This window comes from Mastigoproctus giganteus, chromosome 9 (genome assembly GCF_048544385.1).
Source record: "Mastigoproctus giganteus isolate SK-2022 chromosome 9, ASM4854438v1, whole genome shotgun sequence".
Taxonomy (NCBI): domain Eukaryota; kingdom Metazoa; phylum Arthropoda; class Arachnida; order Uropygi; family Thelyphonidae; genus Mastigoproctus; species Mastigoproctus giganteus.
In genome coordinates this window covers 228,350,370-228,365,282 of record NC_143583.1, presented here as the reverse complement: position 1 = coordinate 228,365,282, position 14,913 = coordinate 228,350,370, and the positions used below count along the sequence as shown (strand labels likewise).

The following is a 14,913-nucleotide window of genomic DNA, read 5'->3' as shown; positions in this document are numbered from 1 at the left end:
AAATTTTATCAGAGGAATTAAACCCAAATTTAATTTTGTACAGAGCAAATGCAAAATAAAACATTTTTAATTATATAGTAAGGGAAAAAAGTATTAAAATAATGTTTAATTGTACATTTACTTTTCTTTACATGTATATTTTATTTTTCAAATAAGAGAAAAATACTATATCCATCTGCTAACTCAGAGCTTTCACAAATGAGAGAAAAAATATAAAATGCTGACAATTTTGTTAACAATACAGGAAAAACTAAAAGGTATCAGAAAATTTTTATATGTATCCCTGACAGAAGTTTTTGGGTAAGTTAACACTACTATTATATATATATATATATATATGTGTGTGTGTGTGTGTGTGTGTGTGTGGGATGCACACATGCACATTACACATCCAAATCTCATCAGAAATTCAGAGGGCAACAGAGGCTAATATATCTTCCATATTTTATATTATGTTGAAATTTATGAATTCTGAATAAACTAGAGGCAATATGATAAATGATATGAGTGGTCAATTTAGAGTGTGATAGCCCACCATCATTCAGTTATTTTCATAGGAAGAATGTTTTACAGGCACCAGTCCACCTTGGCTACAAATATATCTGACTGAACAAATATGGTCTGAATTTTTAGGTAATTACTGACGAATGCTTAATTAGTACATATGTCATGAAGAAGGCTTCTGGCAAATAAAAAAGACACTTCTATATTCATAAAACATCATTGAGCGTAGATTTTGAGTATATGGTGTCCTCAGCCCTGTCTCTTCTTTCTGAAAAGGAAGATTTTCCATTCAAAAACTTGTATATTAAAAACATACACACATATTCACAATAATATATGAAATGAAGGGCATTATTTCACAGATAGGTAACATCGAACTGAATGTTTTCAATGAGAAATACTGCTCTGCATGATGTATATGCTAAATTTAATTGCATAGGCCACTCCTGAAAATTTTTTCAAGGCTGAATAGCAGCATAATGCTAAGTACCGTACTTATGGTATACAGAGAGAAGAATAATTAATAAAATAAATAAATAAACTAACAGTTATAAACAAATTTTGACAGACTGATAAAATGGGGGGGGGGGAAATAAATGCACATCACAGCTGAGCCATCAAATGATATGCAGCCATCAAATGATAAGCTGATATATCACAATTTAGAAGTTATCACAAGCAATGAAGTTTCCTTACATCTTGCTTTTCTTCTCTGATTTAAAATCCCCCTCAACAGTGGGTTCGAGGAGGATTTTCTTCTGATTTAAAATTCCCCTCGAACCCACTGTTGAAGGCTGTGACATATTAGGAAATTATCCCCCATAAACTTTACCAGCATGTCAGTCTTTGTTTATAACTATTGCAAGTTGATTTATTTACTGTTAAAAATATATAAATAAAATATAACTTTTGATTAAATGTAAAATAAAATATTACTATAAAATGTTAAAATATACTGAATTAAAAGCATTAACAATATAATAAATTAAAATCTGAAACAAGTGCTTTTGGCGTGTTTTACAGTATACCACGTGGAGATTGTAATTCAAGCTTTCTCGGTGAAGCCATCCATTTTCTGGAGGACCGCTTGAAAGACCATATTACAGCTGTGCTCTATTAGGAGGAGGGATATGATGGCCCAAACGATGTCCAAATTATTCATTGCACTTTATGCCTACAATTACTCTCCATGCAAGGATTTAGGACAAAAGCTGGCTTTTTCCTTTGTTGTCCTTCCATATAATTGCAATTTCAACACCTGAATTACACCTCTCCCAGAGGCAGCTGTCGCTGAAGAAAACCCTAGGAAAGAGTATTCTGCCTTGAAATAAAATATAATATTCTTAAAATTTAATATTCCTTTAAAATTCCCAAAAAAATAGCCTATACTACCCTTTTCAAAAAAATCCACAAAGATTTTAAATTTATTTTATTCATTATGGATTTATTTTAAATCCATGAGATTGCAGATCCTCTGCAAGGAAAAATTACAATAAATTATTAGCATTTGTCCAATTTTATGAAAATTAGCGGGTCTCAACTACTCAAGTTGTCTGACCAATTATTCATTGCACATGAGATTTCAAGATTAGTTACTGGTTGGAATATGCCCACATACACAGCACTAAACACAATTTGAACAGAAACGATGATATGTGAACAACATCCAATCTTTGAATCTGGAGGAACATTGCCTAGTCTTCTTTTCCAAATTTTCCCCCACCATCTTCTCTCTCCCTTCTTCTAAGTAGTTCTTGAGTGACTAAAGGTTACGCTAACCTTGGCACAGTAGAGAATTACTCTTTCCTTTCCGTCTCTTCCTCCTTTCCCCCCTCCATGTAATTTTACTCACTGCCTCGCTGAAAGTGTTAAAAGGCAACTTTTTTTGCATACCAAAAGGTCCTGTGTTTTAGATTTCATTTCATTTATACTTTTAACGCTTTTAATATTTTTCTGACCTTCGAAGGCATTTCAGTCATCTTAATTATTGTTTCATCTCCATATATACGTCAAGTATTGTATTTGGTGTTGTGATAATGCTACTATTCAGTCTTTCTGATAAAGACTGAATGATGAATGCTTTCAGGAACAGTATTCACCATTCAATAAATTTAGCTTATACAGCTAAATTTTCTTTCTTTCAAAACATTTAGTTACACATATATAATAAGGCTTGAGATACAACATTAATAGCAAACTATGCTTAATGAACTACCATATTCATGTGCATATTTGTCAGTTTCCGTATCCTTATTTTATAACAGAAAAGTATGTTAACATTCCAAATATAAAAATTGCACAATCATTTTGCTGATTTTCAATTTATGAATTACAACTACATGAAAATGATGCAAAGTTCAAATACTGATCTTTACAGATTCTGAAATATAGGCATCTTTAAGAGTGCCGGCCACACTTCAATAAAAAAATTCAATGGCAAAGAAACTGTAATTTAATATTTATTTTTCTAAGTTTTTTTTATAAAAAATTTCACTTTTTTCAGTTGACTTTATGACTCATCTTCACTGGTAACTTTCACAAAATTTTTTACACTAAAATGTTCTTCACTAGAATTTAGAAAGTGTTTCTTTCATTAATCATATTGTAACAATGAGAAATTACATTTGAGAAAGAAAATTGGTGTTTTCTTCCTTGCAAGTGCTAATGTACCATTAAATATGTTTGCCTAGTTCGGGTTAAATTCAAAGAAAAAAGCATTATTTGTTGCTGTATTAAATATCATAACTGAAAATTTGTTTTTAGAGTTTTAAGATGTCCATTTCCACTTACATTCTATAAGACCCACTTACTTTTTCTGACAGAATACGAATTATTGGCTGCCTCAACCATTATCAGTTGTCCTAAGTATTTACTGTACAATTCTTTTAGCTTCAAAGGTGGTAATTGTACATGCTGATATTCCTTATCAAAGACATCGAAATGTGTAATCTCCTTTTTTCAATCTTACCTGGCTTAAAATCTCTCCACCCCATTCTGTCAAATTCATCTATCGCCTCTATCGTTCTCCCAACTCCACTAAATCACTTGGACTCTTTTGACCTCCTTTCTTTGAAAGGAGACTTTCTCCAGTTAAACTTTCCTAACAGTGAGGTAATTTTCCTTGGTGATTTTAACATCGCAACTCCAGCTGGCTTCAGTTTTCTAGTCACACAGAGCGAGTTGATCAAGATAGTGAGGCTTCTCCAATTACTAATGACCTCACACAAAACCTAATACACTAGATTGTCAAAGTACATGGTTGAAGTAGGTGGTCCTGTAGGCACCTCAGATCACAACTTGACAATGGTCTCTCCTCTAATGGAGCCTTTCATTAACCATTCTCAGCCACGTTTGTTATTACAAGAATGTAAAATGGGATGATCTGCTAGATCTCTATTCTTTGGTTGGAATACTGTTTTAAATCTCCTGATGTGTGAATGTTTGCATATATCATGTCAGTGAAATTATTCTTGTTGGGATGAAATCCTTTATTGCCCACTCCAACTTAAAATCTCATTCTTTATCTAAACCTTGGTTTTCCAATAAATGTGCTAAAGCTGTTTGAGATAAGAACATTGCATATCACAAATGGCTTGCATCCAAATCTCCAGTTTCATTTTCTGCCTACACTAAAGCTCACAACAATTGTAAGTTGACCAATCAAAACTAGAGTTTAAACAGGCCAAGAGCCAAAAATTTGCTTCTTGTCCAAACAGTAGTCAAACATTCTGGTCTCTTCCCAAAGCTGCTGGCTGAAACTTTTGCCCATCTAATACTCCCACCTCCATTCTATTGCTTTCTCAGCTAAACATAAAGGTGATCTTGGAAAACCACCTCCTATCATGCCCAGTACATTCCACTCAATGCCTCTTATGGTCTTCTGTCAAAAGGATGTCAGAAGAATTTCGAACAATCTTGATGGTATTTCTTCACTTATCCTCAAAACCTATGCTCTGAGCTTACTTCTGTCGTGTCCTTTTTTATACTTTTTCTTATTCCACTGGTGGAAATTTGCTCATATCTAGCCAGTTCCTAAAAGGGTGACATATCTCTCCCTCCCATCCAATTATCATACCATTGTACTTATCTCTACTCTTTCAAAAGTAATGGAGAAATCCATTAACTGCCAAACCTAAACTATCTCAAAAACCTTCGATTCGATCAATGATTTCCAGTATGAATTCTGTCAGTGTCAATCCTCTGGTGGTATTTTGGGTTGAGTTGCTCATTTAAGGACAAATTCAATGGAAAAGATTGGTGAACCTCAAGCAGTTGCTCTTGACATTTCTATGACTTTTGATTGTGCTTCGTATAAAGGTCTTCTTAACAAGTTTCCATCTTCCAACTGGTTTTTGCAATTAGGTATTCCATTTCCTCTCTGACCACTCTCTGCAGGTTATGATAAATGGCTCTCTGTCTTCTAACTTCTCCACTAGGGCCAGTGTTCCCCAAAGTTCAGTTCTTTTCCCCCACTCTTTTCTTCTTATATATTAATGACCTTCTTCCACTGACTGCGAAAATCTTATCATAGTTTTGCTGATGATAGCAAACTGAATTCCATCTATCAGTTTGAAAACACTGACCTGCACGAACAGCTTCAGCTTGTCAAATATCCACTACCGATTCCTTAAATGCTAATCTCCAGATCCAATTCTCCAATGGAGCAAAAGTAACTTAGTTAATTTTTCATTCTAAAACTCAGTTGTTATATCTCAAAAAAAAAAAAGGAATCGATTGCTCCTTTGCTTATCCTTCAATGAAACTGAGAGTCCTAGTCAAGATCACATATCTCTATTCAGGATTACCCTGACTTCTACTTCTAATCTCTTCTGACACAAGTACATCACAAAATATTGCTCCCTCTGCATTTAAAAACTTGGATTTTTCATTTGCTCATGGCATTGCTTTTCTTTTATGCAACTGCTTATTCTGTATAAATCTCAAATCTTCCTTATTATAAATATTGTTCCCACTTATGGCATGGTGCCCCTTTCTCAGGCTTATGGATTCCATCGAAAAGAGTGCAGTCAGGTTAATTAACGACCTGTGCCTTACAAAGTCTGTATCACTCATGCTGCAACCAGTCAGCATCAACTTACTACCAAACCCTCAAACTCACAGAACCTTTCTTCTTTCTCATGTATCCAATCAACTTCAATTTTCTTGCAACATTACAACAACCTTCCTTCACATATATTTCCTAAAAATTGCTACCTACAGAAATTCAAGTCTGATATCAACAAGTATCTTCAACCCACACATGGTACTAAGTAATACTTTTCATGTTTAGAATCCTCATAAAAAAAAACCCTACCTATTTTTTAATCCATTAGGCTACACCCTGAGCACAACCATAGGTTAGAATTATATTATTTTGCCATACAACATTTATTGTATTACATTGTAAATCTTATAATTTTCAAATGAATATGCATGTATAGGGGGGGCTTCCAACAAAATATACTACTCTGAGCAAGAATAAAAGTTGGCTTTTGTGAATATAAAGATCACAGAATTATTCGCTACAGTTTAAAATCTGCTTTCTGAAAAAACCCTTAGAGGTATGAAAGTCCAAGTACTTTTACATATACATATTAATTAGGCCAATAAGCTTTTAATATATTAAATATGAAGATATTATACTGTTTTGTATATTTCAGCATAATGAAATGTGTGAGGTGTGCAAAACTATTTGATCCAAGACCTTTTTTGATAGTAAATGAATGGAATATTTATACAATGTACTTTATAAAATCAAAGATGCTGTTTATCACTTACCTTAATATTAAATGATTAAGCAGCTGTTTTAAAATGATTAACACCAACTGTAGCCTCTGCAAGATTAACTACTTTCAAGTTAAAGCCAGTTTCATATGACACTCGTTTTCAATTTATTTCAGCCATACTTGCACTATTTATGAAAGAATTAATAAAACTGGTTATGTGATTACCAGTACTATCAACTGCACTTCCCTATTAAAACAAAGGCACTTTGATATATTTTCTGACTACTGTCCAACAACAAATGTAGATGCTATAAAAGTTTAGAAATGTAATACTGTCACCTGGATTTGGTTTACAAAACACTGTACAACAAAAAATTATTGCAATTAGATATGGAAAAATATATGCATTGCTCACTCTATAAAGAACTGAGAATAAGGCGAATTTTTTCAGGAAAAATTCCATTTTGTTCTCAGTTCTTTATATAGTCCTCCACAAGAGAAGACATTTGACATTATGGTAGCTATGATAATGGACCAGTTCATTGCACTAGTAGGTTTTGAAGATGTGTGTTTTCCACAAACATCAGTGGTAATTTTAGATCAAAAACCATTACAAAATAAAAAAGAAAAGAACACTTTACTACTTAAACTACCAACTAGTGTAATTTGTTGGTCCATTGCAATGATAATCACAAGTGTGTTCACAAGCTGTTTTAAAACAGTTAATAATTATAATTCAGCCAGCTTTTTATAGTTACATTCAGATCTTTATAGTTATTATTCAATAAAAATCTAGGGGTGAAAGCCTCAGACTATGAAAACTTAACTAAACATAAGTTAGTGCATTGAATCAAGTCTGTATGTAGTACTTCGGATAAATTATTACATAAGACTTGATGATGCAATGCACTAACCAGTATGTCTTGTTAAACAAGACATTAACTTGTACGTCCTGTTATAATATTTTTAAAATTATTTCAAATTATTAGCATAAATATTTTTTTCTGTATGTAGAAAAATGACACGACCCTATACAGGTGACCCCATACTTTTTGATTTTGAAAATGTCCAAAATTTTTCAGCTTATACATGAGCGCCTACAGTATGTTTTTTATAGAAAAACTCTGTTACCTTTTGATAAATTTTAGTGGTTTCAATTTCTTTCTCTTTTATAATTAAGTTAAACAAAATTCACTATGCTGATGACAGTTTCAATTAGTTCTTAAGCTGACAAATAGCTCAAAAGTTATCAGACTGTCATAATCAATAAGTACAAAATAGTTAATGATAACTGTATTTTGTTATATGTTCTTATTATATGACTAATTGTACACTCCTCTGATCTGTGTGGCCATGCCAGAGTATAAACAGAAAATATTTAGGTCTGGCGTAGCTGTGAAAATACAGCAGCACACACTTTATTTGATAATGATTTTAACCCACATGAGCAGATAGAGTTAATAATATTCTTGTCAAATGACCAGTTGTAAACTCTTCTGATCTGTGATTATGCCAGAATATGAACAGAGTTTATTTGCGCTTTTTTTTAAATTCACTACCTGGCACACTAGCAAATTTTCACCAAAAAATAAATAATAATAATAATAAAAAAAAAAAACACTTAAAAATTAAAATATCTATTAAAATCATGTTGGTTTGAGTTTTAGTATTCATCCAGTATTATTTCAAATTTTGATTTGCATCAGCGAGTGAATCAAAACTGGAGAAATTTGACAGTAAAAAATCCAACAGCTTACTATTGTGCAAGCTTCATCGTATAACAGTGTATAAACAGGGATAAATGTTTACTAGATGCACAGTAATAAACACTGTAGCATTAGCAATGCATTGGGTTTCAATTTTATGTTTTGGAAGTGAGGTTGTCACTTAATTTACAGTTCCATCAGTGTAACAGTTATTAATTACACAGGAGATCCTATACTGTAAATTATTATTTCACACACACACATATATATATATATATATATATATATATGTGTGTGTGTGTGTGTGTGTGTGTGTGTGTTATATATATTATATGTGTGTGTGTGTGTGTGTGTGTGTTATATATATATATATATATATATATATATATATATCTCCATTATTTTAAATTAAATAAAACATAAGCCAGTAGTATAGCAAAAACTGTAGAGCGAAATTTTTATGTTAATTTTCGCTCTACAGTTTTTGCTATACTACTGGCTTATGTTTTATTTAATTTAAAATAATGGATGTATTTCAGCTTCATATGGAGGAATTGCATGTCGCTGCCTCTAATGAATGCTTAATTATTTATTCATTTTACTATAATTTAACATTATTTAATATAATTCAATGATAGTATATATTTCGGCTTCATATGGAGGAATTGCATGTCGCTGCCTCTAATGAATGCTTAATTATTTATTCATTTTACTATAATTTAACATTATTTAATATAATTCAATGATAGTATATATATATATATATATATAGAGAGAGAGATTTATGCAAATTCATTTCTCTCTTTCTTTTCCATGATCAAAAATACTATCAGTTTTTCTTACCAAATGAAATTCATATCTAAGGAAAGAAAAAAAAATATAGACAGTGGGGTGTAATCTCTTAACTTGCATAATGAAGTTATCTGATTAGAGTTTGTCAATATACAATTCATTATGAGCAATATTTTTCTAGTATAAAACAAGAAGTGGTCTAAAGACTTCAAAATTCACCTTGGCACTAATTTTTACAAGTTTATAATGCAGTTTCCAATAAAATGATTTTCCTAGAAATTCAATTACATATCAAAGAGGCATTAAAACAATATATATTTCAAACAACAATTAGTATTATTATTAATATTAGTAGTAGCAATTGATGCAAGAAAACAAGCTTATAAAGCATCAGCAAAAAAAAAAAAAAACCCTCCAACGTCACCTGTCCATCCCCCTCAAATAATTTGTGCAGTACTTCCTTGAATTTATTCAAATTACCATCTTCCACAATGACAGATGGAAGTTCGTTCAAACATGCAACCACTCGCTGGCTGAATCCAAACTTTGGCACATCTAACCTGCAATCATCCTTCCTAAATTTGAATTTATGCCTCTCATGTGTATAGTCTGAGCAAGAATGTCATCACCAACATCATTCAGCTTGCTCAATCCATTCAAAGCCCTAAACATATCAATCAGATTACCTGGCAGGAGACAAGTCTCTGCAATTTGCAGAACTGAAGCCTTCTAGGTAAGAGCACCCTTTTGTTCCCTTCCCATTCACCAATCTGGTTACCCTTCTTCCCTTGTACAAAGGGATAATCACCTCCTTATCCTTGCTAGCAAAGTTCCTGTATATCACTGAAAAAAACACTATAATCTGTCTTGGCAGTCTGTCTGCACTGCTCCTAAAATTTCATATCTGACTGCACAATTACCCCCAGGTCTTTTTCATTTTCTACTTCCCTGCGTGAAGTGCCACACAGTGGCACTTCACGCAGGGAAGTAGAATCTAATTTTTCTAGATCTTGTTACAGTAACTTACCTTGATTATTATCATAATCACCCTGCCAACCTATGTATTATCTGCAATACTTAGACATTAAACCTAATTTTATTAATAAATATAGAAAAGAAAAATGGGACCAGCACAAAACCCTGTAGGCTAACACTAATAACGTTTGTCCACAAAGAGCAGTGTCCATTAATAACTACTCTTTCTTCTCCCACTCACCCTCCTTTATTCATAGCAGTATTTTGCACTGTTACAATTTGTAAGGCAGTCTTTCATGTGCAAAAGTATTAAAAACTTTCCTGAAATCCAAATATATGATATTAAAATTAATTTTTGCATACAGTTCTTTGTTAGTGCATCACAGTGTCTGATTGGTCAGAGAAGATTGTCCCTTATCATTTCCACATTGGAACTGAAATATAATTATGTTCCTGTCTTGATGGTCAGCATTAATTCTTAACCAGTAACTCCATTTTTTCATTGGGGCAACAGTTAAGCTACCAGATCTGTAATTACTCATGTTACCCTGTGATCCCCATTTGTGAACTGGGATATAGTCTTTGTGCATGCTTGACATAAGCAGTGAAGAAGTTAGGTACTCAGCGTTGTTATAGGCCTTTATGAGACCTTAAAGAACAGAGTAGATGCCCTAGAAGAACTTAAACCCATAAAGGGGGGACAAAGGGGGGGGTACCCATAAAGCTCTCACCTGCACACATCAATGCCAGAGCTTGAACTTGATCATGAGGCAACACAGCAGCAGCCATCAGGGCAGAGTGTGCTGGTCCCACAGGACCTTTGCACACTAATGTAATTAAGGATGTCCCCAGGGATCCATGTTGGGCCCATTGTTGTTTTCTGTATTTATCAATGATATTGATGATGGTATATCAGGCTTACTGTCCAAGTTTGCAGACAATATGAAGGTTGGCAGGGTTGTTAATGACACTAATAATTAGTACGCTACTGCAAGAGGATCTAGAAATGTTGAGCAGATGAGCTGAGAGGTGGCAACTGAAGTTTAACATTGACAAATGTAAAGTACTGCATATGGGTAGCAGGAATCCCAGAATAAAGTATCAACTGTGTGGTACTACACTCAGGGTGGTAGAGAATGAAAAAGGCCTGGGGCAATTGTGCAGTCAGATAGGAAGATACAGTCTGAAGAGTAGCTGATGGTGTCCTGTCAATGATATACAGCAATTATTCTAGCAGGGATAAGGAAGTGATTATCCACTTGTATAAGGGAATGGCCAGGCCACCCCTTGAGTACTGTATACAAGTCTGGAGGCCTCATTTTAGGAAGGATGTAGAGCTGCCTGAACGAGTACAAAGAAGGGCACAATGAGATTGGTGAATGGAACAAAGGGTTGCTCTTACAAAGAAATACTTAATGTTCTGCAAATACTAAGTTTCAATAAGGCCTTGAATCGTTTGAGCAAGCTCAATGCTGACAGGATTCTTGTCTTGCCCAGATTAGTTTGCCTGAGGGAAAAAAATTAAAAAAAAAAAAAAAAAACAGTTGGAAAACTGTTGTAGAATAGATGTGCGGAAATTTGCCTTTAGCCAGCAGGTAGTTGCATGCTAATACTCAAGATTTCTAAGAGGTACAAGCTAAAGATTATAATGATTTATGCACCAACATCGAGCCATGATGATGAAGAGGTTGAAGAAATGTACACTGAAATTGAGAGTCTTCTAGATGAGCAGAAAACCCACTACAATATTATTATGGGGGACTTCAATGCTAAGGTTGGAAAAAGGCAAAACAGCGCAGAAAGAGGAACTATAGGAAATTTTGGAATTGGTGAAAGAAATAAAAGAGGTGAAAGACTTGTGGAATTTGCAGAATCTCAAGGAATGTCAGTAATGAACACTTTTTTCAAGAAAAGGGTCAACAGAAAGTGGACATGGAAGAGTCCAAATGGATTAACAACTAATGAAATCAACTTCATCCTCACTAACAGAAGATATATTGTGAATGATGTTACCGTCCTGAATAAGGTAAATGTTGGAAGTGATCACAGGATGGTAAGATGTACACTTGACATAGATGTAGGAAAGGAAAGGAAAAAACTGACTCGAGTAAATAATACAAAGGTCTTTGAAATAACAGAGGAGGAGAAAAAGCAGTATGTACTGGAACTTAAGAACAAGTTTGAGCTTCTGCAGACTGCTCAGGACCAAGATATCGACGAGGAATATTACAACTTTCTGAAAGTGATAAAGCCCAAGAAACCTATAAGGAAAAAGAAATCCAGATAAGAAAATATTAGTCAAGAAACACTTGTCATGATGAACCAAAGACGACAAATGAAGAGCAAGAAAAACACTGACAGGGAGAAAATTGAGTATACTGAGTTATGCAAAGCCATTAGAAAGAGACTCAGAGAGGACATAAGAAGATTTAACACAAGAAAAGTAGAACAAGCATTAAGGGAAAACAAAGGATTTAAATCAGCAGCCATGAGCAGTAATACAGAAAGACAAATGATACTGAAACTGAAGAATAGCGATGGTGTACTTATAAACAGCAGAGAAGGCATAATTCAAATAGCAGAAGACTACTATAGAGAATTATACAAGGAGCGAGGGAACGATACCACCAGTGGGGAACTTGGATTGCAAAGTAGCAACACATACGACATACCCGATATTCTTCCTGATGAGGTAGAACATGCATTGAAGAAAATGAAGAATCGGAAAGCCCCGGGGGAAGATGAAGTTACTGTAGAGTTGTTCAAATTGGGAGGAAGAGACATAACACAAAAACTGGCAAGGCTCTTCACAAAGTGCATTAGAAAAGGTGTGATGCCTAAGCAGTGGAATAATGCAATCATAGTTTTGCTGCATAAGAAAGGAGATAAATCAGAAATTGGAAATTATAGACCAATTAGCTTGTTATCCCATATCTACAAGTTGTTCACAAGGGTCATTACTAACAGATTAGAAAGAATACTTGATGAGAATCAACCGAAAGAGCAAGCTAGCTTTAGGACAGGATTCTCAACTATGGATCACCTTCACGTAATATCACAGCTAATGGAGAAAGCAAATGAATATAAAACACCATTATGCCTGGCATTTGTGGATTATGAAAAGGCATTTGACTCCATACAGCATAAGGCAATGTTTCGGGCACTGGAAAGACAAGGCATAGATACTCCATATATTATGATTTTGAAGAAAGTATATGAGAGTGCTACATCCTTTATTAGACTAGACAAAGACAGTAGCAAATTTAAAATCGAGAAAGGAGTTCGACAAGGAGACACAATATCTCCGAAGCTGTTTACTGCTGCCCTTGAGGAAGCTTTCAGAAGATTAGACTGGTCGCAGAAAGGAGTCAATGTGAACGGAGAGTACCTAAACCATTTACGATTTGCAGATGACATTGTGGTCATAAGCCACGATCCCAAAGAATTAGAGGAAAATCTTAATCAGTTAGTAAGGATTTTGGACTAAAGATGAATATGGCTAAAACAAAAGTAATGATGAACAAGTATGCCACGGAAAGGGAAATAATGATTGAAGGAGCAGTAATTGAAAAGGTGGAGTCATATACTTATCTGGGACAAGTTATTAGCTGTAATAATGATAAATGGCTGGAAGTCAAGAGAAGAATAAATTTTGGATGGATAGCATTCAGGAAATATAGTCACATACTGAAGAGCAATATCCCAGTTTGTCTGAAACGTAAAATAATGAATCAATGTATACTCCCCACCATGACTTATGGAAGTGAAACTTGGGCACTCACCAAAAGAATGGAAGAGAAGCTAAGAACTACACAGCGATGAATGGAACGAATTTTATTGGGAATCAGACTGTTAGATAAGAAGAGAAACACATGGATTAGGCAGCAAACTCAAGTAAAGGACATTCTTATCAAAACTAAAGAACTAAAATGGTCTTGGGCAGGACACATAGCTCGAAGATATGATGACAGATGGACTAAGAAAATAACAGAATGGTACCCAAGAGGAGCTAGAAGAAAACCTGGAAGACAAAGGCGGAGATGGATAGATGAAATTCATGAGTTTTTCAGTAGTAAATGGATGGCCAGTGCTCAAAACAGAAGGAACTGGAAAGTTGCTTCATCCTGCAGTGGATTGAAAATGGCTGATGATGATGATGAGTTGCATGCTGGAACAAACTTCCATCTATCATTGTAAAAGTTGACAGCTTAAATAAATTTAAGTCAGAACTAGACAAACATTTGGAGTTAATGGATGGGTGAAATGGGAAGTTTTTTTTTCCTTTTTTGGCTGATGCTATATAAGCTTGCTTTCTTGCATCATATGCCTCTACTAATATACATTTGTATATATATATATATTTTTTTTTATGTGAACCCCAAACACGAGAGGTATTAGAACCTATAGTACTTAGTACTGTGCTTGGGTTGGAGGTTGAGAAGACGAAAGAAGATATTTGTTGACATTGGACTTGAACTTCTGTAGATTGTAATTTTCAGGAAATACATATGAAGGAAGGTTGTTCCAGAAAATGGCAGTTCAATGAATAAATGAGGAAGATGAAAAGTTGGTTCTGTGGGTTGGAAGTTGGACAGTAAATGGATGTTGGCTGGTGGCGGCATGTGTTCGGACTGTTTTGAAAGAGAGAGCGGGAGTTATAGAAGCCAATTCAGAAGAACAGTGCCCGTGGAAGTATCTGTAGAAGAGGCATACAGCAGAAACAGTGCATCTATGCGAAAGCGAGTGGAGAAACTCTGTTAGAGATGAATCATTAATTAACCTAACTGCCCTCTTCTGAATGGAATCAAGAAGCCTGAGAGAGGTTTTGGGGGCACCACCCCAGATGTGGGAACAATATTCCATGGCAGGGCGGATTTGTGATTTATACAGAGTGAGCAGCTGTTTGGGAGAAAAATAACGCCGAGAGCGAAAGAGAAAACCAAGTTTTTTAGATGCAGAGGAAGCAATATTTGTAATGTGCTTGTGCCAAGAGAGATTAGAAGTCAGGGTAATCCCCAAAAGAGATATATCATTTTGCCTAGAAATCGGAGTGTCACTAAACATAAGCATAGGAGCGGAAGAATCCTTTTTGCGAGATATAAGACAAGACTGAGTTTTAGAAGGGTTGAAATCAACTAAGTTGTCTTTGCCCCACTGGAGAATTACCTGAAGATCGGCATTTAAGGAATTGGCAGCAGATTTTCGAGAAG

The 14,913-nt window shown here is 34.4% G+C and overlaps 1 protein-coding gene across 3 annotated transcripts in view; it reads right to left on the bottom strand.

Annotated features, from left to right (window-relative positions):
• Positions 1–324: 324 nt before the first annotated feature.
• LOC150081158 (protein-L-histidine N-pros-methyltransferase CARNMT1) overlaps positions 325–14,913 on the bottom strand; it is a 176,199-nt gene continuing 161,610 nt past the window's right edge. The window contains exon 7 of one of the 3 annotated variants that reach the window (XM_090380995.1): positions 325–772. In XM_090380995.1, coding sequence (XP_090237121.1) covers positions 668–772 — 105 coding nt within the window. In that variant the 3' untranslated portion in view covers positions 325–667. Of the gene's footprint in view, positions 773–6,309; positions 6,416–14,913 lie in introns of those variants that run through there. The other 2 variants (XM_090380997.1, XM_090380998.1) reach the window with 2 other exon arrangements.